The following is a 26816-nucleotide window of genomic DNA, read 5'->3' as shown; positions in this document are numbered from 1 at the left end:
AAAATAAAGATAAGCAAGCTCAAAATTTTGAAATAATATTACTCAGCTAATAAAATAAGTTTTCAAACTTCTTAAAATAAAAAGTGTAAAATAATTTTATTTTTCTATTTACTTACGCTAATATATTTCCAAAATGGAAATGAAAGTTTTCAAATAATTTTTTTTTACGGCAGTTTTCAATTTATTTAAGCGGTCTTTTGAAAGCATTTTAGATTCGTTTCTCAAAACAACTGATTCTGATTTATTTTTAATTAAAATGAGAAGTTGACCTCCAATAAAACTTATGTGGTACCTAATTCACAATTATTGTTTTGTAAAATGCAACCCTAAACCTAAAGAGTATGATATACAAACATATCAGCTTTGTGTGTTCATTTTCTTCTGAATTTGGATGATAAAAATATTATTAGGGGATCTCCATTCAACAAAAAAAAAAATTAAAGTTAAATCAAATCAATCACATGCAAAATAATCCGAAAGTTTAAACCATAATAATAAATTTCCCACAATCTCATAGTTTAAAACTCAAGTCTACAAGTTTTTCAGATGCGACGATTGATGCATATATTAAAATATAAAACAAACCCTCAAAGCGCACTCAAGTTACTTTAGAAATGGTGGTGGGTCGATCCAAAGACTATCAACAGGGCATAGTAATCGTCGTTCCGGCAGACCCGGATAGTACCTGGCATCATTATATGAGTAGGATACACATTGCATGTTGTTACGTAAGCCATACTTTGGGAAGTACACGCTGTTCTTCATCCCTAAAACATCCATTCTGGTCTCCGAGGAATACATACTTGCAAAGATTGTCAAGCCGTCTAGTGTACTACTCATCTCTTCCCATTTTGAAGAGACCAACTTATACACCACTGGTTTCTCAGCTCCATATGTATACATGAGAATTAGCTCTCCTTTCTGCTCCATCAAGTAAAGTTCCTTTGGCAGATACGACCATTCATTGTTATGAATTTCTGGGAATCTAACATCATCCCATGCTTGATGACTCAATGTGCGAGAAGCTGGATCAAATTCAAATAGAACACCTCTTGAGGTGAAGCAGTAGAAGCGATCATTAACACATACAAGGTTGCTATGGACATTGGGGCCAAAAGCAAGATAGCAATGAAACTTTTTGGTTATCCACTCAGTTGCTCCAGGATAGCAAGTGCTGATGGCCACAATATATTCTGAAATACGGTTTAATGTGACCAAAGTACAAGTTTCCGATGTAGGAGCAGAAGAGAAAGCAATTGCCTTATATGGCAATTCATTGTCTGGCAAGCTTATGAGCTCCCGAGAGTAGGGGTTGAAGAAGAAGAATTCCACAAAGGATGATCTGCGCATAAGCAACCATCCGTCTTTTGAGTAAGCAACATCAGTTACACCTTTCTCAGGCAGATTCAGTGTGTACTTCTTCCTCTCCAATGGATCGAAAAGATTAATAGAGTTTCCAAATGTAGGAATGGAGACAAACCATTGATGCTTATGAACAACCCTAACAGATTTAGCGGCTTCAAGCCATTTCTTGCAGACGGTAGATGCACGAATTTTATCTTTTAGCATAAGCATTGACATTATTACTCCCAAGAGGCATGATGGAAGGTCAAAACTGAAAATGTTTTCTCTCTCAGGCTTATCGTTGTTGTTGTTGACATCTCTGTTGGACCTATAAATAGTTAGATCAACAAAATTAAAACATGCATGAATTATCATTATATTAAAAAAATGTCTCAAATTGGAAGTCATAATTTTTGAGAGAGAGAGAGAGAGAGATAGCAATTATTATTGTTTCATAGTGGAAAAGTTAAGGTAAAGATTGACACAAACTCCAATACAACGCATCAGATAAAAAATCATATCAAGCTCTTCAGAGAATGCGATATATGTTTCAGGAAAACCAGATAAATGATTGTGACATACAGAAAAACATCACTAAGCCACATATATATGTCTAATAACCCCTACATATTCTGATTCGCCTACACAGATTATAATTCACATTCAAACCGCATTTAACAGATGAGACAAAAACCATACTATATCTTAATCCAATATGGAGATCATTTTAACGTTTTAAAAGCCATAAATTATTTCAAACTGGAAGATCAAAATCTGTACTTATTCATGAGCCACAAACTCCATTTAGGATATAAGGTCGTGGATAGGTCACAAAATTCCTGAATCTTATGATATCTCTAGATCTTGTACTTTTTGCAGAATCATGAACTGGATTTATAAAATTAAATTCTAGTCAATTGAACATAACCGAAGAAACAAAATCTAATTAAATCCTCAAATCATGCAAATAATATGTGAGATTATTATAAGGTTAATTAGAAGATAATGATCTACCAATAACGTCAAGTGAACCTTTGATTTTTTTTAAATCCTCTTTGAACCTGTGATAATTGAGAGAGATAGAGAAAAAGAGAGAGAGATAACTCACAAGATAAGCTTTCTTCTCTTATCAGCCATTTTGATTTAAGTCCAAAACTTAAAAATGTTTTATGACAAGTAAAAACTATATATAAGAGAAAAACATTATAGCAAGTAATTAAATATCTGAATGTATGCTAGTCAAACAAAAGAATATGGTATTTTCTTTAAAGTTAAAATTAAATATCTTTATTATAAGGAAAGAAATATATGTCTGAAACAGGTGGATGAATATGTCAAGGAAAATCATGTCTCCAAATTGAAATCATGTACAAAAACGATAAGCTTTGTTCTGTCTATCTGGATTGAACATGATTTTAATTCAAAAGCCAAAAATATTTGAAAACATGTGTGTGATAAGAAAAATGTTATTTAAGGCTAATATCTATCACTTAGGCAAATAAGTTAGCTGTCTAAAAAATCCTACCAACTTTCACATTTTATGAGTCAATTGGGACGAGGTGATTAAAAATGATCCTTGTACTATGCGTTCTTATGACTCTTGACTCTTGAATGTGGAAATAATGAACTAAATACAAAGAGAGTATGACTGCATTTATGTAAAAAGATATTTGTGAAAGAGCACTATTTTCTTTGTGGTAATACATGTGGTCTCTGCTAGCTGAGCACCAAATTACTTGAATGAACAAGTGAATGCATTAATCTTAGTAGATTTGGATTCATCTGTTTCGAGTCCTTTGTTACTGATAAAACGACGTCGTTTTATCTTTGGAAAAAAAATTGGAAAAAGAAAAGTAAATGTGAGATTCGAGAAAGCTCCCAAGTCTCAATTAAGGAACATTTAATATGTAACTTCTTACATGTTCATTTGCTCATAAATATTTGAACTATGGAATCATTTTGTGTATGTACATCAACTAAATAACCCAAAAATAACCCATATTATGAATATAAAGAAAAATACATTAGGCACTATTTAAAAAAAAATGTGAAATACTTCATGTAGGGGATAAATTACCAAAATACGCATGTTTTGTTGAATATTATACCACAATTCAAATTTTGTGTTGTTGTTGATTCACAATGACCTTCATATTACCGAGTCAAAGTTATGTAATTTTATTTTTACTTTTAGTTGAAGGAACCTAAGCTATTTAGTAAAGCTGGAACATAAATTTCCACCAGTGTTTAAAAGTATGAAAATTCAATAGTTATTGGGGGTAATTGTATTAAACTGAAAGTAATCATGCTGGTACAAAAAAAATATTTTGTTAAGTCACTTTTAATAAAACTTTAGAAATTAGATGCATGTTGGAAATATATTAATTATAAGTTCAATGCCTTAATTTTGAAAAATACAACCTTTTTTTTTGAACGATCAAAATTATAAGATTCAAAATCGATAACAAAAATAACTGTATTCATTTCAATTAACTCTATCAAATAAACCCACATTAAAATCTATATTGTGAAAATATTGATAAACAAGCTAAATTTTATGAAATAAATTACAAGCTCAAAAATCACTGTAATTCATTTCAATTAACTCTATTAAATAAACCCACATTAAAATCTATATTGTGAAAATAAAGATAAGCAAGCTCAAAATTTTGAAATAATATTACTCAGCTAATAAAATAAGTTTTCAAACTTCTTAAAATAAAAAGTGTAAAATAATTTTATTTTTCTATTTACTTACGCAAATATATTTCCAAAATGGAAATGATAGTTTTCAAATGATTTTTTTAAGTCAGTTTTCAATTGATTTAAGAGGTCTTTTGAAAGCATTTTAGATTCGAGTTTCTCAAAACAACTGATTCTGATTTATTTTTAATTAAAATGAGAAGTTGACCTCCAATAAAACTTATGTGGTACCTAATTCACAATTATTGTTTTGTAAAAAGCTACCCTAAACCTAAAGTGTATAATATACAAACATCTCAGCTTTGTGTGTTCATTTTCTTTTAAATTTGGATGATAAAAATATTATTAGGGGATCTCCATTCAACAAAAAAAAAATTAAAGTTAAATCATATCAATCACATGCAAAATAATCTGAAAGTTTAAACCATAATAATAAATTTCCCACAATCTCATAGTTTAAAACTCAAGTCTACAAGTTTTTCAGATGCGACGATTGATGCATATATTAAAATATAAAACAAACCCTCAAAGCGCACTCAAGTTACTTTAGAAATGGTGGTGGGTCGATCCAAAGACTATCAACAGGGCATAGTAATCGTCGTTCCGGCAGACCCGGATAGTACCTGGCATCATTATATGAGTAGGATACACATTGCATGTTGTTACGTAAGCCATACTTTGGGAAGTACACGCTGTTCTTCATCCCTAAAACATCCATTCTGGTCTCCGAGGAATACATACTTGCAAAGATTGTCAAGCCGTCTAGTGTACTACTCATCTCTTCCCATTTTGAAGAGACCAACTTATACACCACTGGTTTCTCAGCTCCATATGTATACATGAGAATTAGCTCTCCTTTCTGCTCCATCAAGTAAAGTTCCTTTGGCAGATACGACCACTCATTGTTATGAATTTCTGGGAATCTAACATCATCCCATGCTTGATGACTCAATGTGCGAGAAGCTGGATCAAATTCAAATAAAACACCTCCTGAGGTGAAGCAGTAGAAGCGATCATTAACACAAAGAAGGTTGCTATGGACATTGGGGCCAAAAGCAAGATAGCAATGAAACTTTTTGGTTATCCACTCAGTTGCTCCAGGATAGCAAGTGCTGATGGCCACAATATATTCTGAAATTCGGTTTAATGTGACCAAAGTACAAGTTTCGGATGTAGGAGCAGAAGAGAAAGCAATTGCCTTATATGGCAATTCATTGTCTGGCAAGCTTATGAGCTCCCGAGAGTAGGGGTTGAAGAAGAAGAATTCCACAAAGGATGATCTGCGCATAAGCAACCATCCGTCTTTTGAGTAAGCAACATCAGTTACACCTTTCTCAGGCAGATTCAGTGTGTACTTCTTCCTCTCCAATGGATCGAAAAGATTAATAGAGTTTCCAAATGTAGGAATGGAGACAAACCATTGATGCTTATGAACAACCCTAACAGATTTAGCGGCTTCAAGCCATTTCTTGCAGACGGTAGATGCACGAATTTTATCTTTTAACATAAGCAGTGACATTATTAATCCCAAGAGGCATGATGGAAGGTCAAAACTGAAAATGTTTTCTCTCTCAGGCCTATTGTTGTTGTTGTTGACATCTTTGTTGGACCTATAAATAGTTAGATCAACAAAATTAAAACATGCATGAATTATCATTATATTAAAAAGATGTCTCAAACTGGAAGTCATAATTTTTGAGTGAGAGACAGACCACAAATTCGATTACAAGGCATCAGATAAAATATCATATTAGGCTCTTCACTGAATACGATATATGTTTCAGGAAAACCAGATAAATGATTGTGACAAAAAAAAATCACTAAAACACATATATGTCTTATAACCCCTACAAATTCTGATTCGCCTACACAGATTATAATTCACATTCAAACCGTATTTATCAGAAGAGACAAAAAAACATACTATCATCATAATCTAATATGGAGATCATTTTTACGTTTTAAAAGCCATAAATTGTTCCAAACTGGAAGATCAAAATCTGTACACAATTATGGGTCTCGAATTCCAAGTAAGAGATAAGATCGTGGATAGGTCACAAAATTCCAGAATTTTATGATATCTCTAGATCATGTACTTTTGCAGAAACAAAAATCTAATTAAATCCTCAAATCATGCAAATACTATGTGAGATTATTATGAACTTGATTAGAAGATAATGATCTACCAATAATATCAAAGGAGCCTTTGATTTTGTTTTTAAATTTTCATTTAACCTTCAATTATTGAGAGAGATTGAGAATGAAAGAGACAGATAACTCACAAAATAAGGTTTCTTCTCTTATCAGTCATCTTGATTTAAATCCAAAAGTTAAAAATGTTTTATGACAAGTAAAAACTATATATAAGATAAAAATATTATAGCAAGTAATTAAATATCTGAAAATGTATACTAGTCAAACAAAAGAATATGGTATTTTCTTTAAAGTTAAAATATCTTTTATTAAGGAAAGAAATATATTTGTGAAATAGGTGGAAGAATATACATAAGATAAAAAATATTATAAAAAGTAATTAATATGTGAAAATCTATACTAGTCAAACAAAAGAATATGGTATTTTCTTTAAAGTTAAAAAATATATTTTATTAAGGAAATAAATATATGTCTGAAACAGGTGGAAGAATATGTCAAGGAAAACCATATGTCTCCAAACTTAAAGTATGCATAACAAACGATAAGCTTTGTTCTGTTTATCTGGTTTGAACAAGATTTTAATTCAAAAAGCCAAAGTATTTGGAAACATGTGTGTGATAAGAAAAATGTTATCTAAGACTCTCTACAATGGTTTATTGAATAAATAATTCAGTAGTTGAAAGAGTACAAAAGTCTACTGAAAAACAAGTTGAATCCTAGGTGTATTAAACATGGTTGAAAGAATTCAACAATGTTGAATCCATAAAGTGGAGTCTTTAATGACCATTTGTCATTAAATTATTGGTCATAGAGATTTTTGATTTATTTTTTCATTTGAATTATTTGAGATAAATTATATCATAATTTTTTATTTTCTAAAATTTATTATTACCTCAAAATTTATCAATTTTCAAAAAAAAAATTATAATGAAATAAATCCCAATTATTAACTATTGTTATTTAACTTTAATCAATAGTTCTAATTCTTAATTATTTCAGTTTAATATTAATCCATAAATTTCAATATGTAATGGGAAAAAAAAACATATAAGAAGGCAAAATTGTGAAAGAAAAAAATTATAAGAAAAGATATTGAATTTTTCTCAACAAGCCATTGTAGAATAGAAAAATTTAGTGGTTGTTGAATTAGTTGGTAGAAGGAAGAGAAGATGATATGGAAGAGATAGGAGATGAGGTGGAGGATGTGTAGAAAGACCATTGTTGATAGTCTAAGGCTGAGATCTATCACTTAGGCAAATAAGGTTAGCTGTCTAAAAAAATGTATCAACTTTCACATTTTATGAGTCAATTGGACTAGGTGATATAAAATGATCCTTGTAGTCTGCGTTCATATGACTCTTGACTCTTGAATGTGGAAATAATGACATAAATACAAAGAGAGTATGACTGCAATTATGTAAAAAGAGATTTGTGAAAGAGCACTATTTTCTTTGTGGTAATACATTTGGTCTCTGCTAGATGAGCACCAGATTACTTGATTGAACAAGTGAATGCATTAATCTTAGGATAGATTTGGATTCATCTGTTTCGAGTCCTTTGCTATTCATAGAAGACGGCAGCACATGCAGAACAGTGCATGGTGTATAATTTAAAGATTTGAATCAGGTATCTAGTCCATGTTCATTTTACTAAGATAGGTATAGAGATTAATCTTGAATTCAAAAAGAAAAAGAAAAATGATACCTACCCTAAACACAATAGCTGACCAAAGTTCTTGTACTTTCTGTTTGAGTTCGGGTTGGGCTTTAATAATAAAATATATACTCTGGTGTTACTTATTTTATTACAAAGTCATGATCATAACCAGTTACGTAAACATCATATTCACCTCTCAAGATATTTTCTTTACGGAAGATGTGTTTGAAACTATTCAACAGAGTTGAAAAATAGCTGCATTACAACGAATATTTTAATTCTTCAAGATTTTTTGATGTACCTAGGACACAGAATGAAATTAATAATTTATTAAGTAAAACTGTAGTCTTTTCATAAGAATTTTTTATGTTAATTTTTTGATTTTGATCTATTTTTCAGACTAGAATAAGTTTTTGATATGAAAAAAAAAGAAAACTATTCGACTGCCTTGTATTTAGGGGAATCCTATCATTCTGCAAGAACTTTGAGCATCTGAGTTCGATTTATCGACCACTGAAAATTGAGGATAAATCTATTAAAGTCTAAAAATATTTGTACATGTAGCATAATAAATAGTATTTCACGATGTAGACAAAGATATATTATTTTACGATTGTTTTTTTAGTTCCTTAAGATCATGTTATCGTCTAGCAATCATTCTACTACACAAACTCTCTTTTCATTTTTCATGTCTGGGTCCAAGAAGATATGGTTTTTGTGGCTTCAAAAGTTTTCAAAATTTGGATCACCTATTTATTTTTTGGTCACAAAGTATTTTTTTTTGTTTTTTAATACGAAAGAGTAAGTTCCATAAAAACAATAAAAAGTATTATATCGCGTCAAATGTTAAAAACATCCAACAGTAGAGATACTCATTATAAATTTTTGATGGTAAAATATAATTCTTATAATAATTTAGTTTCTATTAAAAATAAATAAATAAAGTATGTACTTATAATTTTTCACGGGTTTTCCCATGGTTTTTCTTTAACAACCTTTTATTTCGTTTTTTATTCTTATTTTTATTTTAAATAAATAAAATATTCATTAAATAAATGATTTCTTTTTGTCGTTGAGTTTCTAATCACCTTCACTTAGGGATGTTCAATCCGGATATCGGTTCGGTTTCGGTTCGGGTTTTTTCGGTTTTCGGTATTTCGGTTAGTAAAATATAACTACCATTCTAAATCCATATTTACTTCGGTTCGGTTCGGTTTATATACCGTCGGTTTTCGGTTTATTCGGTTTTATACCAAAAAACATAATTATTTTGTTTGAGATCATATTATATGAATTTTAGAGTCATATTGTCAACACAGTCATTTATTAAAAATATATTACATGTTCAAATAGATGAACAAAAAAGTAAAAATGCTTCTACCATCAAATAAAATAATCAATTCTATAACTAAAATCAAAGCTTGAAATTTTGAAAATAAAAATATGAAACAAAACAGAAACATAAAAGAAAAGTTTTTCCACTCTTCCATATTTAGTGTTCATTAAAGTCATGCTTTTTCAATTGAAAATTTTCCATTAATTATTGTCCATCAAATTTATAATCTTCATATTAATTAAGTGAAGACTAAAATAAATCAAAAAGATCAAAAAAAACTTAGAAAATAAGATGTATGAATTGCGATGTATTGTTATTTATCAAGTGTTTTACAAATTACGGTTTTTTATTACTATAAAATTATGGTAATAGTTATTAACACAAATTTAACTTATGTAACAAATAGATTTTCATGTATTGTTTTAAAATAGATACATATTTACATGTTTCTACTTTTAATCGGTTTTGTTCGGTTTATTCGGTTTAATCGGTTATATACCAAACCATATCCAAATCCTACGGTTTTTATAAAATTATATCCATTCGGTTTATATGGTATATACCAAAACCAAACCATATTGTCTATTTCGGTTCTGTTCGGTTCGGTACGGTTCGGTTTTACCATATTGAACAGCCCTACCTTCACTCGATATAGGTTTTCCAGATGTCCACAAAAGAAAATTGGCTTCTCCTATTATTTATTTTTGTATGACATTTTCTCTATATATATTGGGAAACTGAAGCTAAAATGATGACGTACTTAAAAGAAACACTACACAACAACATTTGTCAATCTCAGCGTTTCGACAAACAGCTGTAAAAACATGTCTCCGATCTCAAACCTCTTCACCGACAACACAATGAACGTTCCTCCTTACGCAATTCTCGTTCTCACTACTATCATTACAGTTTTCTGGTTCCTTCTCAAACGCTCGCCGCAACCGCCTCTACCACCTGGACCCCGAGGGCTACCTATCGTCGGAAACCTCCCGTTTCTTAAACCGGACCTTCACACCTACTTCAGAGACCTCGCTCAAGAATACGGTCCAATCTTCAAACTCAACCTTGGCTCAAAACTAACTGTCGTGGTCAACACTCCGTCGCTAGCTCGAGAGATCTTGAAAGAACAAGACATCAATTTCTCAAACCGTGACGTCCCTCTCACGGCTCGAGTCATTACCTATGGTGGTCTCGACATTGTTTGGTTACCGTACAGTGCGGAGTGGAGAATGCTTAGAAAAGTTTGTGTTCTCAAACTACTTAACCGCAAAACGTTGGATTCAATTTACGAGCTAAGGCGCAAAGAGATCCGAGAGAGAACGAGGTTTTTATACGAGAAAAGTCAAGAAGAGGCGGCGGTTAACGTTGGTGATCAATTGTTCGTGACGATGATGAATCTAACGATTAATATGTTGTGGGGAGGTTCGGTGAAAGCCGATGAGATGGAGAGTGTTGGAACAGAGTTTAAAGTAGTGGTTTCTGAGATAACTAGGCTTTTGGGTGAGCCTAATATTTCGGATTTCTTTCCGTGGCTAGCGAGATTCGATCTTCAAGGGCTCTTGAAGCAGATGCGCGTGTGTTCTCGTGAGCTTAATGCCATATTCGACGGAGCCATTGAGAAGATGCCAAAACTAGAAAGTAAGGATGATGGTGAGTGCAAAGACTTTTTGCAACAGTTGATGAAGCTAAAGGACCAAGAAGCCAACTCGGAGGTTCCCATTACGGTTAACCATGTCAAAGCTGTTCTCGCGGTAATTAACTGTTGAGAAATATAGTAGTACTAAAAAGTTTTTATCACAAAAATAGTTTTCAAAATCAAAATAACTAAAATAGATTTTATTGAAGAGTAAAAGACATTTATACTCCTCCTCCAAGAGTTTAATTTTGGGTTGTTCTGGTTCTTTTGGAGAGAAAAAATTAGAATATTTTTTTTTAAATAAAAAATTCAGTTTATTGCGAAAATCTCTTTTAAAAATATTTAAGTAGAAATATAATTGTTATTTACCTTTTTAATGAAACATATTTAATTTAGTCATTTTTTCTGTGTTCTTTTGGTCATAAAAACAATCTTCTTATATATTAAAACAGAAGTCACAACCTTGATTCATGTGTGATTTTTTTAAAAAATGGACCTAATGGACCTATTCATAAAAATTCATATTACATTTTAGTTCAGACTAATAATAAATAAAATTTTTAAAATATTTTAATCATAATATCTTTTGATATCTTTTCATTTTAAATACAAATATATTTATTTTAAATTCTAACAAATCTGTTTAAAAAGATTTTTATAAGATCTTCATTTTCGAAAATATATTTAAATATTTTCATTAATTTTGAAATTAGTTTAAAATATTATTATATATTAATATATTCAGTTATATAAAAATAAAAATAAAAAAATCTATAATATTTTATTTATTATATAATCATAATCAATCATATTAAAATAAAATTATTATATTGAGCTAAATATAATAAAATTGTATTAAATTTATATATTTATATATTTTATTTTCGTAATTATAAAATATTTATGTTCAAAATAAAATCTAATATGTTGGTAAGATGGGTTAACATTATCAAACTATATAATACATGTATAAAATTAACATGTATTTCTGTAAAGTTAATAATATAAAATTTTTGTAACTACTTTAATCATAAAATAATATATATTTATATATTATATTTTAAAAATTCTAATAAATCTGTGTAAAAATATTTAAACAATAACTTAATGTATTTTAAGTTATCGTTTAAAAATGAAAATAAATAAATTATATCATATTTTATCTACTTTATAGTCATGATGATGTTAAAATATAATTATTATACTAAAATAAATATGATAAAATTATATTCAATTAATAAATTAATAAATTTTATTTTCATAAATATAAACTATTTATTTAAAATATAATATGATGATAGAACAACTTAAAATTAACAAAGTATATAATACATGTCTAAAAATTAACATATCTTAGACTTTTATATATATAATAATAAATTATCTAAAATGAATAAGCATAAAAATATTGGTAAAAAGAAATCCAGTTTTGAAAGACGGGTCAGAATTTAGCATAAATTAAATACAAAATAATTTTTAAATATATTTTCTCATGAATATATTAATTTTCTTAATAACTAAATGCAAATACAATAAGATAAATATATAATAAGAAGTGGTACATACATACGGTTTAAACAATTAATTAATTATAACATGCAAATTATAAAATTATTGTATTTCAAATAGTTATATAAATATTTAAGTATATGATTAACATTAAAAATATATACCATTTATGCTCTAAAACAATAATTTATGTATAGAAAAGTGAAAACAAACACCCGTGCGGTTGCACGGGTCAAAATCTAGTTTATGTTATTTTTAGAGATTTGCCCTTAATTGTTTCATAACATGTCTCTTAGCTCATGAGAATGATTTTGATTCATGTTTGTTATATACGTACTGTATATGCGAAGGATATGGTGATTGGTGGTACTGATACATCTACAAACACGATAGAGTTTGCGATGGCCGAGCTTATAAAGAACCCAGAGTCGATGAAGAGAGCGCAACAAGAGCTAGACGAAGTTGTAGGAAAGGATAACATTGTTGAAGAATCACACATCACTAGACTTCCTTACATAGTAGCCATTATGAAAGAAACACTTAGGCTTTACCCGACCGTTCCTTTGTTAGTCCCTCACCGTCCAGCTGAAACAGCTGTGGTCGGCGGTTACACCGTCCCTAAGGACACTAAAATCTTCATCAATGTTTGGTCTATTCAAAGAGATCCAAATGTGTGGGAAAACCCGAACGAATTTCGTCCCGAGAGGTTTCTTGATAAGAAGTCTTGTGATTTCCATGGAACTGACTATAGCTTTCTTCCTTTTGGATCTGGCCGGAGAATCTGCGCCGGTGTAGCACTCGCAGAGAGGATGGTTCAGTACACTCTTGCAACGCTGTTGCATTCATTCGATTGGAAGGTTCCAGAAGGCCATGAGTTAAATGTGGAAGATAAGTTTGGTATTGTCTTGAAGCTCAAAAACCCTCTTATTGCCATGCCCGTTCCGAGGTTGTCTGATCCTAATCTTTATCTGTAGAAACTAAGATCTTTGTATTTATGAAGTTTTCGAACGTCAGGTATGTTTGTGTAATAAAAATAATCATCAATTTCGGTTTAAAAACAAATTATTGAACTAAGAGCATTTGTCATTGCTTTGATATTAGTTTCGTATCTGTCCAAATTTCCTTTCTTGGGTTCAAATTTCTTTAATATAACTAAAATAGGAAAATAATAATAATAAACTCGCTTGGGGCTTTGATGTATATACACTGTAGTAATTCAATCTATTTTGTGAATCCAAAACTATATATGCAATGTACCTTGTTCTCTAGCCTGACTAAACACTTGATAAACCATATGATGGTTTGGAAGAACAGATTGAATCACCGCCTATTGAATCGAACTAGAGACAGAATGAGGGGATTTAAAATCTGGTTCAAAAAATCATGCCGTTTTGACACCAATCGTGATGAATTTAAACATATCATGTCATTTATCTGATTAAAGCGTTTCAATTTACCATCATGTCTCCGTTCAGAATAGACGCCATTGACAGAGGGTTACATGCATTTACGTTTCAATAGTTGAGGGTTTATAAACATAAACATTTAGTTGGAAGGTTTTTTCGTCTGATCTAAAAATAGTTGGAAGTTTAAATCACTAAAAACAAAAAAAAATTAAACATCTCGTGTCGTTTTTGTGATTAAATAAAACTCCGCGTTTCAATTTAACAGATCTCCGTTCAGAAAAGACGACTTTACCGATGGATGGTTAATATCATTAACAGTTTAATAGTGGAGGGTCTTAAAACATAAAGTTTTAGTTAAAAGTTTTTCATCCGATCTAAAAATAGTTATACTAAAAACCCATATTTTAAAGGAATAAGTATTCATGAATAAAATATTTTTTTGTTGGCAAGTTTCTTATCACTTTCACAGGATTTAGATTTCCAGATGTCCACAAAAAAATTTTGGTTTTTACTATAATTTTTTTTATGACATTTTTTCTATATATTGGGAAACGTCTGAAGCTGAAATGATGATGTGCAAAAACACCATACAACCACATTTATCTCAAAGTTTCTACAAACAGACATAAAAGATATGTCTCCGATTTCAAATCTCTTCACCGACAACACAATGAACGTTCCTCCTTACGCAATTCTAGTTCTCACTACTATCATTACAGTTCTCTGGTTCCTTCTCAAACGCTCGCCGCAACCGCCTCTACCACCTGGACCCCGAGGGCTACCTATCGTCGGAAACCTCCCGTTTCTTAAACCGGACCTTCACACCTACTTCAGAGACCTCGCTCAAGAATACGGTCCAATCTTCAGACTCAACCTTGGCTCAAAACTAACTGTCGTGGTCAACACTCCGTCGCTATCCCGAGAGATCTTGAAAGAACAAGACATCAACTTCTCAAACCGTGACGTCCCTCTCACGGCTCGAGCCATTAGCTATGGTGGTCTCGACATTGTTTGGTTACCGTACAGTGCGGAGTGGAGAATGCTTAGAAAAGTTTGTGTTCTCAAACTACTAAGCCGCAAAAGGTTGGATTCATTCTACGCCCTACGGCGCAAAGAGATCCGAGAGAGAACGAGGTTTTTATACGAGAAAAGTCGAGAAAAATCGGCGGTGAACGTTGGTGATCAGTTGTTTGTGACGATGATGAACCTAATGACGAATATGTTATGGGGAAGTTCGGTGAAGGCCGAGGAGATGGAGAGTGTTGGAACAGAGTTTAAAGGAGTGGTCTCTGATATAACTAGGCTTTTGGGTGAGCCTAATGTTTCAGATTTTTTTCCGTGGCTAGCGAGATTTGATCTTCAAGGGCTCGTGAAGCAGATGCGCGTGTATGCTCGTGAGCTCGATGCCATATTCGACGGAGCCATTGAGAAGATGACAAATCTAGGAAGTAAGAATGATGGTGAGTGCAAAGACTTTTTGCAACAGTTGATGAAGCTAAAGGACCAAGAAGCCAACTCGGAGGTTCCCATTACGATTAACCATGTCAAAGCCTGTTGGGTTTTCCCTCATTAGCCTAAGAATAATAACTAATCAAGTTATGATCCAAGAGCTCAAGAAGAAGAACTATCTAGAATTATGGAGAAGAAGAGAGAAAGTTATGGAGTTAGATAAAATAATAATTTAGAGAAATCTAGAACATGTTAGAGTGTACTCCTTCACTTGTATAAATAGGGGTGTTTAGCACCATTTGTAATCATCCAGAATCAAGAAAAATAATAGAGAGAAAACATTTCAGCAAGAGTTCTAAAAGTCTCCAAAAAATCTCCAAACACAAGCTTTAGTAGAAAAATCCCTTTCCTAAAATACGAAGGTTATCTCAAACAAAAACCGTCTACATTCCATCTTAACCTCTCGAAGAAAATATTATCCGCTAATTTTTCCCAACAACTGGTATCAGAGCTAAGTTACCAGTTATCTTTGAAGAAGTGAAGATGGAGGCCACCGTTACCTTTGAAGGTGATATGTTCAAGCTCACGACGGACAACTTCTCTTATTGGAAACCGATGATGGAAGATCATCTTTATTGCAAAGATTTGCATGAGCCCATCATCATGAAGGATAAGCCGGAAGGAAAGGATGATAAAGCATGGGAGATTCTTAATAGAAAAGCGGTTGCCGTAATACGCAAGTATGTCGACCGATCTCTCTTTGAACATGTCTCTACCTACACAAATGCTTTTGAATTATGGACAAAACTTGAATCCATGATTCAAAAGAAAACACCTCGAAACAAAGCTCTTCTTGTTCGACGGTTGGTAAAGTTGGAGTACAAGGATGGCCAGAGCATGATGGAGCACTTGAACAATTTCAAGGGGATCGTAAATCAACTTAACAAAGTTGATATGAAGGTTGAAGACGAAATGCAAGCCCTTTTACTCCTTAGTTCACTACCAGAGAGTTGGGACACACTAGTTGTCACTCTAAGCAATTCAGCACCGGAGGGAAAGCTTACCATGGACACCGTCAGTGATAGCCTTCTAAACGAAGAAGTCCGCAGGAAGGAGCGAGGTTCAAGTTCTTATTCAGAAGCTAACATTGTTGATAGACGGGGTAGAGAAGAGACTCGTGGTCACAACAGAAACAGAGGACGAGACCAATCTCGAGGAAGATCCAAGTCACGTCCAAGAGTTACCTGCTACTATTGCGGCAAGCCGGGTCACATGAAGTCGGAATGTCGGTTTTTCAAGAGAGACAAACAAACCGGTAATATCAAACCAGACCGGTTCAATCCTACAAAGAAGCATGAAGACAAGACTACCACCATTGTGGAAGACCAGAGCGAAGAATTATATCTCATTGGAGAATGTAATCTTAGCTCTGATGATAGTTCATGGATCGTTGATTCTGGTGCTTCTTTTCATGTCACCCCTCATGGAAGCTTCTTCACAACCTACCAAAGTGGTGACTTCGGTAATGTTCAAATAGGAAATCAAGGAAGAAGCAAGATCGTTGGAAAGGGGGATGTTATTCTTACATCAAACACGGGATGTAAGATAGTTCTCAAAGATGTGAGGCATGTTCCCGACATTCGGCTCAATCTCATATCAACCGGGAAGCTCGATGATGCCGGTTTCGATAGCCACTTTGGTAGTGGCAAATGGAAGCTAACCAAAGGAAGTTTGATCATGGCTCGAGGAAGTAAAGAAGGCTCATTATATGTGACTCAAGCCAAGCTTTGCAAGGAAGAAGTAAATGTCGCAAGTGATGACATGGATATATGGCACCGAAGACTCGGGCATATGAGTGAGAAAGGTTTAAACATACTTTCTCGCAAGAAACTTCTTCCTGATATGAAAGGTCTCTCTCTCTCACCATGTCATGATTGCTTAGCCGGAAAACAACATAGAGTCGCTTTCCGAAGATCGTCTACGCCTATGAGAAGAAAGCATATTCTTGATCTTGTGCATACTGACGTATGCTCCATGTCCGAGAAATCCAATGGAGGTGCATCATATTTCGTCACCTTTATTGATGACCATTCAAGAAAGGTGTGGATACATCTTTTGAAAACAAAAGATCAAGTTCTTGATGCTTTCAAGGAGTTTGTAGCCCAAGCAGAACGAAGTACGGGTCAAAAACTCAAGTGTGTTCGATCTGACAATGGTGGAGAGTATCGAGGTCCCTTTGAAGCGTTTTGCAAAGCTCATGGAATCAGAATGGAGAAGACACCACCAAAGACGCCACAACTGAATGGGCTAGCTGAAAGAATGAATCGAACGATCACAGAAAGAGTTCGGTGCATGCTCTCTCACGCTAAACTACCCAAGCCATTTTGGGGAGAAGCCATAAAGACTGCAGTGGACGTCATAAATCTCACACCATCAGTTCCTTTGGAAGGCAATGTCCCGGAGGAAGTTTGGTCGGGTAAGAAGATCTCTTACAACCATTTGAAGGTGTTTGGGTGCAGAGCGTTCGTCCATATCCCTAAGGATGAACGAGCCAAACTAGACTCCAAGACTAAAGAGTGCATCTATCTTAGGTCACCAAGAGATGATTTCGGCTATCGGCTTTGGGATCCGGTTAACAGAAAAGTTATCCGGAGCAGAGATGTTGTTTTCTTCGAAGATCAAACAATCGAAGACATCAACAAATTAAAGAAACCAAAGCTAAGGGTTGTAAGGAATGAAGATTCTTATAAGCCCCAAAATCATGAACAAGTGATTGGAGATGATGGCGAAGGGGATCCCATCATGGATCCGAATGGTGAAGGTGAAGAAGAAGATCAAGTGGAGCCAGAGGAAGAACATGAGCCAAGAAGGTCTGGAAGAGAGACAAGACCATCTGTAAGATACTATCGAGATGAGTACGTCAATCTTACAGATGAGGGGGAGCCTCAAAGCTATGAAGAGGCCATAGGAGACACTCATAAAGATGAGTGGGTTGAAGCCATGCAAGATGAAATGCAATCCTTGCATGATAATCACACTTACGAGCTGGTGAAGCTACCAAAAGGAAAGAGAGCCTTGAAGAACAAGTGGGTGTACAGGTTGAAGTATGAGGAGAGAAGCTCAAATCCAAGATACAAAGCCCGATTGGTTGTGAAAGGATTCAACCAGAAGAAAGGCATAGATTTTGAAGAAATATTCTCTCCAGTAGTGAAGATGTCCTCTATCCGAGTGGTTCTTGGTCTAGCAGCGGTTCTAGACTTGGAGATTGAACAACTCGATGTCAAGACGGCCTTTCTACACGGTGAACTCGAGGAGGAGATCTATATGGAGCAACCTGAAGGATTCAAGGTTCCAGAAAAAGAAGACTTGGTATGCCGATTAAAGAAGAGTCTTTACGGCCTCAAGCAAGCCCCAAGACAATGGTACAAGAAGTTTGACTCCTTCATGGTAGATCACAACTTCAAGAAAACCAAGAATGATCATTGCGTTTTCATAAAGAAGTATGAAAGCAGCGACTTTCTCATATTATTGCTCTATGTTGACGATATGTTAATTGTTGGCCAAGATCGCAACAAGATAGCCGCATTGAAGAAAGATTTGGGAAGGTGTTTTGCGATGAAAGATATGGGGCAAGCGAGACAGATTCTTGGAATGAAGATCACTCGGGATAGACCAAAGAAGCTTTTATGGCTGTCCCAAGAACGATATGTGGAAAGAGTGTTGGAGAGATTCAACATGCACAAAGCAAAGCCGGTGAGCACTCCACTTGGTGGACATTTCAAGCTAAGTTCAAAACAAAGTCCAACAAGTGAGAAGGAGAAAGAGGAAATGAAGACTACCCCATATGCATCAGCCGTGGGCAGTCTCATGTATGCTATGGTGTGCACCAGACCCGACATTGTCTACGCTGTAGGAGTTGTGAGTCGCTTTCTAGCGAATCCAGGAAAGGAGCATTGGAAAGCAGTTAAGTGGATCCTACGCTATCTACGAGGCACAACGAAGAAGTGTTTATGTTTTGGCAATGGAAAATTGGAGTTGAACGGTTACACCGATGCAGATTAGGCTGGTGATAAAGATTCAAGAAAATCGACATCAGGATTTGTAACTACCTTTGCAGGGGGAGCTATTTCATGGCAGTCGAAGCTACAAAAGTGTGTTGCCTTATCTACCACGGAAGCAGAGTATATCGCAGCAACGGAAGCGTGCAAAGAGATGCTATGGATGAAGAACTTCTTACATGAATTAGGAGTGAAGCAAGACAAGTACAACTTGTTATGTGACAACCAAAGTGCTATTCACCTAGCAAAGAACCCAACGTTTCACTCCCGCTCGAAGCACATCGACATTCGGCATCATTGGATCCGAGAAGTTCTTGAAGAGAAGCTCATACATCTCAACAAGGTACACACAGATGAAAACTGGTCAGATTTTATGACCAAGGTATTACCGCTTAAGAAGTTTGAAAATTGCTGCAAAGGCACGGGGATGGCAACGGTTTCGGGCTAAATCGGGAAGGGAGAGATTTGTTGGGTTTTCCCTCATTAGCCCAAGAATAATAACTAATCAAGTTATGATCCAAGAGCCCAAGAAGAAGAACTATCTAGAATTATGGAGAAGAAGAGAGAAAGTTATGGAGTTAGATAAAATAATAATTTAGAGAAATCTAGAACATGTTAGAGTGTACTCCTTCACTTGTATAAATAGGGGTGTTTAGCACTATTTGTAATCATCCAGAATCAAGAAAAATAATAGAGAGAAAACATTTCAGCAAGAGTTCTAAAAGTCTCCAAGAAATCTCCAAACACAAGCTTTAGTAGAAAAATCCCTTTCCTAAAATACGAAGGTTATCTCAAACAAAAACCGTCTACATTCCATCTTAACCTCTCGAAGAAAATATTATCCGCTAATTTTTCCCAACAAAGCCGTACTCGCGGTAAGTAATTGTTGAGATATATCTTACCACTAAAAAAACTTATCATAAAAATAAAGTCTTCAAACGTCAAAATAACCAAAATAGATTTTATCAAACAGGTAAGAGACATTTATATCTCAAAAGTTAATTAATTTAAATTTAGAGTTTAATTTTTGGTAGTTTTAAGAAAAAAAGTTCAAATATTTTCTTCTAAAACAAAAATTCTGTTTTTTGCAAACAATATCTTTTAAAATATTTATTTATTATTATATATCTATAGTCAGAATATAATTATCATCTACAATTGACAAACATATTTTGGTCATTGTATTCTATGTGTATTATTTTAGTCATAAAAACATTTTATGTTCTTTTCGAAGATTTGCCCTTAATTGTTTCATAATATGTTTCTTAGCTCATGAAAATTATTTTGATTCATGCGTTTGTTATATACTGCATATGCGAAGGATATGGTGATTGGTGGTACTGATACATCTACAAACACGATAGAGTTTGCTATGGCGGAGCTTATAAAGAACCAAGAGTCAATGAAGAGAGCGCAACATGAGCTAGACGAAGTTGTAGGAAAAGATAACATTGTTGAAGAATCACACATCACTAAACTTCCTTACATAGTAGCCATTATGAAAGAAACACTTAGGCTATACCCGACCGTTCCTTTGTTAGTCCCTCACCGTCCAGCAGAAACAACTGTGGTCGGCGGTTACACCGTCCCTAAGGACACTAAGATCTTCATCAATGTCTGGTCTATTCAGAGAGATCCAAACGTGTGGGAAAATCCGAATGAGTTTCGTCCTGAGAGGTTTCTTGATAAGAAGTCTTGTGATTTCCACGGAACTGACTATATCTTTCTTCCTTTTGGATCAGGCCGGAGGATTTGCGCCGGTTTAGCACTCGCCGAGAGGATGGTTCAGTACACTCTTGCCATGCTGTTACATTCATTTGATTGGAAGATTCCGGAAGGCCATGTGTTCAATGTGGAAGATAAGTTTGGTATTGTCTTGAAGCTCAAAAACCCTCTTATTGCCATGCCTGTTCCGAGGTTGTCTGATCCTAATCTTTATCTGTAGAAGCTAAGATCGTTGTGTTTATGTAGTTTTCTGTCGTCATCTATTTTTTTTGTAGTAAAACTAATCACCAGTTTTGGTTAAAAATAACAAAATTATTGAACAAGGAGCATTTGTTTAACTTGCATGTTTTGATATTAGCTTCATATCAGTCCACATTTCTTTAATATAAACTTTGATAGCTTACATGGTATTGGTTCGGATTTTTGTCCAAAAATATATCAAATTATCCGAGTTTTTATCTGAAAACCTAAAAATCTGATATTTAATTTTAAAACCTGAATTTCCTTGTTTTACACCCGCATTAACCCAAAAAAACTGAAACCGAATCGGAATCAAATTAGATTCGAAATTATCTCGGATATTATCCGAATCCCAATTACCAAAAACCTAACTGGATTTTCCAAAGACCCAAATGGATCCTATATTTCTAGAACAAAAAAACTATAATAAACCGAACCGATGCTAGTGTGGACAGTGTAGTTCTTCTACCTCGTTAATTACAAAAAAAAAAGAGAAAAAAAAATTAAAATAAACTAGCTTGGGACTTTGATGCATATACACTCTGTAGTAATTCAATATATTCTGTGAATCCAAAACTTTCTATGCACCGTATCTTGTTCTCTATCCTGAGTAACCATATGATGGTTTGGAAAAACAAATTGAATCAATGCCTATAGAATCTCAGACAACTAGAGACAATGAATGAAGAACATAAACTTTCAAAGAGAGCTTACTAGAGTGAAGAATGTTTCAATCTCTCCCACTTAGTTTTCTTCTTTCTTCTCTTTTGCCATTGCCAACCATGTAATACGCCAATAGCTTCACAAGATTGTACTGATTTATCTTCCTCTGTACAACCAATGCTATGGAGGTTTATCGACAAGGTCTCGAAGATCCAGCACCATCTTCATCATCCATCTCCCACCAATCACCACCATCTCCCACCTCAGCTCCACTCTCAACCTCAACCTCATCATCATCATCAGAATCAAACCCATAATCCCAATCCCCGCAAGCATAACCTCTCTCCTTCTCCAAAACAGGGTCATAACTCCACTCCAACGTCTTCAACACATCTCTATCCCTCCACTTCCCAACAACCTTCTCAACTTCCTTCTTCGCCTTCCCCAGCACAACCTCCTTCCAAGAATACGCCACGTCAGCCACCCTCTTCAGCTTCCCTTCACTCAAATCCCCAATCACAACCGTCCTCAAACACCTCTCCTTCGCCTCCCACAAAACCTCAGCGAAACCAGAGTCATCAGACACAAGAACCAAACACTCAGCCTCTCTCCTATCCATCACATCAACCATATGCTCCTTCAACGCTCTATCCGCCGCCTCGGGTTTATCACTCACCATCTTAACCCAAAACCCGCCACGCGTCAGCTCCTCAGCCAACCCGTAACCTTCCTTAGGAGTCAGAACATTCCTCGCAGCTCTTTTATACTTCTCCATCTTCATCGAGTACTTCGCCACAAGCCTCACTCTCTGATGCCCCTTAGCAGACTCGATCTGCCTCACGCGCTTCTGATTCTCCGTCTCGTGAATCTGGCGGAAATGAGCGATGAGCTTCTCGTTGGCGTAGAATCTCCTACCGCAGACGCCGCAGAAGTACGGCTCGGCCGGTTTAGATAAACCGGTTTTCTCAAGTTGGTTAAGGAGTTTACGATCTTTCCTCTCTTCTCGGACTTGTAACGGGACGTAGCTGAAGGCGTGGCGGTTCGCGTAGGCTACCATTAGTTTCACGGAGCCGAAGGATGACGCGGCGGTTCGGAGCTTTACGGCGGCGGCGTAGGGAGGGTGGGAGGCGGGTGGTTTGTTGTCGAGGTCCCAGAAGACGGCGACTCGGGTTCGGGGTTTAGGGTTTAGGGAGGTGAAAGGTTTGGTTGAATTGAGAGACGTGATTTGGGGTTTCGAACTTTGGATTCTGTGGAGGAAGCGAGAAAACATTGCCGGAGTATTCAAATTGACGGAGGGAAGGATGGAAATCAAACCCGTACCCGACCCGGATCGGATTTATAGAATTTGGTTTTGTAGATTTTGCCGAGGAGTAGTTCAGACTGTTATGCCCGAAGTCGAACTAAGAAACAAAACAAGTTTGAATAAAAACATAACTATACCAAGAACCCTATTTTCGAAATGTTTATAAGTTCCATATGAAAAAAAAAACATCTAGAAAGGTGTATTCATCTAGTTTTTTTTTCTTATGTTTTTAATGAGTTTAAGATGGTTTAGCTGAATTAAAAATATTATAATGAAATTAAAATATCTTAAAGCCAGTCCAAAATAAAATTTTCATTTTTATGTTTTATCCAAGAATTACAACAAAATACACTAATGCTACGATCAATCTTTTTAAATCACTTATTTAAAATATTTTTGAAATTGTAAACTTAAAAATACATATTTTTATTTATAAAATATGTATATTTTTCAGTGATAATTATTTATAATTTTAATTAAAATCACTTTAAACACTTCATACCTGCTCGATATCATTCTCTTTTCTTTAATTTTCGAGAAAAATATTTTAAGGCCAGATAACATAGTAGTTTCCGGCATAAAGTTATCAACAGCCCGTCACCGTTCACGCTGTGGTAGAGTGGTAGGAAAATAAATGTAAACCAGACCAAAAAGAGAGCAAAACTGGGAATATTGAAAGCCACACTGGTTTAATCCCAACCCCAAACTTTTCTCTCAAAAGTGTAGTTACTTGAAACATCATACAAAGAAACACAGAACTCTTGCTTCGTCTGTCAACTTACACAACATACAAGAGAAACCGAAAACAGATCAAGAGACCCACCCAAGCTTAAAAAGGAAAACAAACAAAGATTTTAACAGCAGAAGAGGGTAATAAATAACAAAGAAACACTAAACTGACTGTCTGGAGATGAAACCACCGTGAACCAAAACCAATGTACAGTAACACAACGTGAAAACCACACACGACTTATAAACTTCACCAGTGATCAGTTGCATTACTAGGAGGTTGTCCATAGACACAGGATTGATAGAGTCTGTCGGCAAAGGTGGATCATTTGAGCTTCCGGAACTTTCTGGGAATGTTGGTGATTGATCTGAAGTTGAGCTTCCAGAGCCTTGGTGCGTATTGTTGCTACGGTCTTCCTTATCCTCATCAGTTTTCTTCTTGCTCTGGCTATTACTGTCTGTGCCATCTGTACCGTCTCTTGAATTGGACTTAACCACTTCAGGCCGTGGTTCTACTCCAACCCGCCTTAGGTGCAGCTACAAATATGAATATAATGATTTAGTGCAACAACAACATGAAGTTTCAGTACCAAGCATAAGAAATTCAGATTGTGGAGATGCAGAGTATACATGCGTTACCTGTAGATGCAAATTGACTTCATCAGGCCGTGATAGGAACGGGAAGTCTCCTCCGGTCTTTAAGTAAGCTCTCCTTGCTTCGGGATATCTCTCTGCAAGTTCATCTTTCAGAACTTGCGGAATTGCGCAGTAATCATTCGTCTGATTTATAGGGAAACGAAACTTAGTTAGGTGATAAAAAAAAAACTATCTTAAATTAAGATCGTGTTAACGAAAACCTACATCCATTATAGTGATGAATGAATCAGAGTGTGGTAGAGATTCCACAGAAGCAGCCTCTACTGTTAACGTTAACCGAGAAGCCAAATCATCTTTTGACAATGTCTCAACCTAAAATCAAAGTAAATCAAATGAACCGGGATGGTAAGTTCATCTTTTTAACATGTTGTTTAAAGACTTTTACGACGAGACAATTATGAGGGGAAGCACCTGAGAGACAGCAAAGTCGACAGAGTCAGCGATAAAGGGTTCGTGAGGACCGTCACGTATTCCTGTTAAGACGTATCGTTTAAGCAAAAAAGAAGGAGTCCAGCTAACACTGCAAATTGCATCACAAAAGAGGTAGAGAGTCAAGTCAGTACAGATACCTTACACACAAACAAGAAAAATAAAGAGGGACATACAAAGGAGCCCATGACATTGCAGCAGCAAAACTGCGAGTATCCAAATATGTATTCGATAGAACCAATGATTTAACCCTTCTTGGTCGGTGATGAGCAAAGAGTTGAGCTAAGAAGCCTCCAAGAGAAGTACCGTAGAGATGCACCTGTTAACAGTGGTCAAGTACAATCACTTGCAATGCTCTATCTTTCGGCAACCAATAGAAACTGAAAGAGATCTTACGTGATGAACATCAATGGTGTCAAGGAATTTCTCAAATGCTTGAATCCACTCATGATAACTCCAAACCCGTGGAATGTCAACTGAAATTACCCGATACCCCTGGGAATATAACAACATTCAAGCAAACAAGTTCAAAACTTTAGGAGATATATATATATAAAAGGTCAAGTCACCAAAAAAGATATTATTATCAGTTAGCAGGTAAGCGTTTAAATACTAGGTCGCATTGAGATACCTTCATAGACAATGCCATGATCTGTTTATAGTAAACATCAGCAGTTCCTGCGATGCCAGGAATACAAATGAGTGGAGGAACTGTCTTCGGACCATAGTCATAGTAACGCCATTGCTTTGTCCCAATCTGCGGTTAAGATGCACATAAGGCTAATATAATAAAATATAACAAAGTAAACCCAGAAAGAAATTCAAATGCATTCATAAACCTAATCAAAATTCATATTTTGAATTCATAAACCCAAATCAAATGAAGAATTCTCCCAAGATTAGTGTTACACGATCAAAACCCATAAGAAAAATTAACCGAAAACCAATATATTTGTTTCATCAAGAGCTCGAGGTTAACCTAGAAAAAAAGGATCCAACTTTTCAACAAGAGTCAAAGAGAGGAGGCGGAATAAGAAGAAGAGGAAGCTTACGGGAATCTTGTGAAGAGGAACCTGAGATTTGAAGTAGACGTAATCTCCAGGCGCCGACGAGACGCCTTTCATCGCCGATCCGAGATTCTCCACATCCGAATCGATCAATCCAAATTAATTGGTTTTTTTTTTTTTCCTTTTCTCACTTCTAATTTTTCGATGGAAATATTTAACGGCGAGATGATAACAGCGTTTTAGGGCCTGACTGGTTCAACCGCAGCGGTTGCGGTTGCGGTTGCGGGTGTTTGTGGATGCGGGTGGTTGCGGTTTCTAGCGGTTTTAAGAGATTTGTACGACTGGTTCTGCGGTTAGAAATTGGTGCGTTTGCGAGATATTTATGACTGGTTAACTACCAAATGCAACAGCGGTTAAATAATAAATTAACAATATTTACATTTTATACAATTATAAAAATATCAAAAATAATAATATTATAATAAATATAAAAGTTATATTTAGAAAGTTATAGTTTAATTTTTTTTTAAATATAGAAAATATTTTTATTTTAAATTTTTATGATATTAATTAAAATATAATAGATATATTTTAGCATTTTTATAATTCCAATTTAATTTTTTTTATTGAATATTTTTATTTTTGTATTTATATTGTTTTGGAAAAAAAAAAAAAATTTTATCCTCCCGCAACCGCCCGCAACCGCAAACGCTAGCTGGAACCAGCTTTTGAATTTATGAGGTTCAGAGCGATTTGGAACGGTTTGGAGCGGTTTGAGCGATTGTTGCAAAACGCCAACAACCGCTATCAAC

At 34.7% G+C, this 26816-nt stretch overlaps 6 protein-coding genes across 7 annotated transcripts; 2 read left to right on the top strand and 4 right to left on the bottom strand.

The window, feature by feature from the left end:
• Nucleotides 1-124: 124 nt before the first annotated feature.
• Nucleotides 125-1771, bottom strand: LOC106443824 (F-box protein At4g00893). Its single transcript, XM_013885381.2, has one exon. The coding sequence runs from the start codon at nt 1750-1752 to the stop codon at nt 604-606; it is 1149 nt and encodes a 382-aa protein (XP_013740835.2). The 5' UTR covers nt 1753-1771; the 3' UTR covers nt 125-603.
• Nucleotides 1772-4529: 2758 nt separating this feature from the next.
• LOC106384099 (F-box protein At4g00893-like) lies at nt 4530-6453 on the bottom strand. The gene has a single exon (XM_048776060.1). It carries the CDS (start codon nt 5735-5737, stop codon nt 4589-4591), a length of 1149 nt encoding a protein of 382 aa, XP_048632017.1. The 5' UTR covers nt 5738-6453; the 3' UTR covers nt 4530-4588.
• Nucleotides 6454-9881: 3428 nt separating this feature from the next.
• Nucleotides 9882-13412, top strand: LOC106438776 (flavonoid 3'-monooxygenase CYP75B137). The gene is made up of 2 exons (XM_013880050.3): nt 9882-10944; nt 12689-13412. The coding sequence occupies exons 1-2, from the start codon at nt 10018-10020 to the stop codon at nt 13310-13312; spliced, it is 1551 nt and encodes a 516-aa protein (XP_013735504.2). The 5' UTR covers nt 9882-10017; the 3' UTR covers nt 13313-13412.
• An 884-nt stretch (nt 13413-14296) lies between these two features.
• Nucleotides 14297-21299, top strand: LOC106438777 (flavonoid 3'-monooxygenase CYP75B137-like). 2 transcript variants are annotated; one of them, XM_048776058.1, is made up of 4 exons: nt 14297-15289; nt 20111-20126; nt 20573-20893; nt 20994-21299. In XM_048776058.1, the coding sequence occupies exons 1-4, from the start codon at nt 14379-14381 to the stop codon at nt 21015-21017; spliced, it is 1272 nt and encodes a 423-aa protein (XP_048632015.1). In that variant the 5' UTR covers nt 14297-14378; the 3' UTR covers nt 21018-21299. The 2 variants fall into 2 exon arrangements, with proteins under 2 accessions (XP_048632015.1, XP_048632014.1); XM_048776057.1 differs by having other exon boundaries at nt 20573-21299.
• Nucleotides 21300-21703: 404 nt separating this feature from the next.
• On the bottom strand, nt 21704-23372 carry LOC106414984. The gene has a single exon (XM_048776059.1). The coding sequence runs from the start codon at nt 23147-23149 to the stop codon at nt 22070-22072; it is 1080 nt and encodes a 359-aa protein (XP_048632016.1). The 5' UTR covers nt 23150-23372; the 3' UTR covers nt 21704-22069.
• Nucleotides 23373-23852: 480 nt separating this feature from the next.
• On the bottom strand, nt 23853-26237 carry LOC106411647 (maspardin-like). Its single transcript, XM_013852446.3, has 8 exons — nt 26050-26237; nt 25629-25754; nt 25394-25492; nt 25174-25316; nt 24980-25088; nt 24773-24880; nt 24551-24691; nt 23853-24448 (listed from the first exon to the last, which is right to left on the bottom strand). The coding sequence occupies exons 1-8, from the start codon at nt 26119-26121 to the stop codon at nt 24074-24076; spliced, it is 1173 nt and encodes a 390-aa protein (XP_013707900.2). The 5' UTR covers nt 26122-26237; the 3' UTR covers nt 23853-24073.
• Between the last annotated feature and the right edge of the window lie 579 nt (nt 26238-26816).

Source organism: Brassica napus, chromosome A3 (assembly GCF_020379485.1).
Source record: "Brassica napus cultivar Da-Ae chromosome A3, Da-Ae, whole genome shotgun sequence".
NCBI lineage: Eukaryota > Viridiplantae > Streptophyta > Magnoliopsida > Brassicales > Brassicaceae > Brassica > Brassica napus.
Note: the sequence above shows the minus strand (reverse complement) of the source record. Positions and strands in the feature narration are given on the sequence as shown.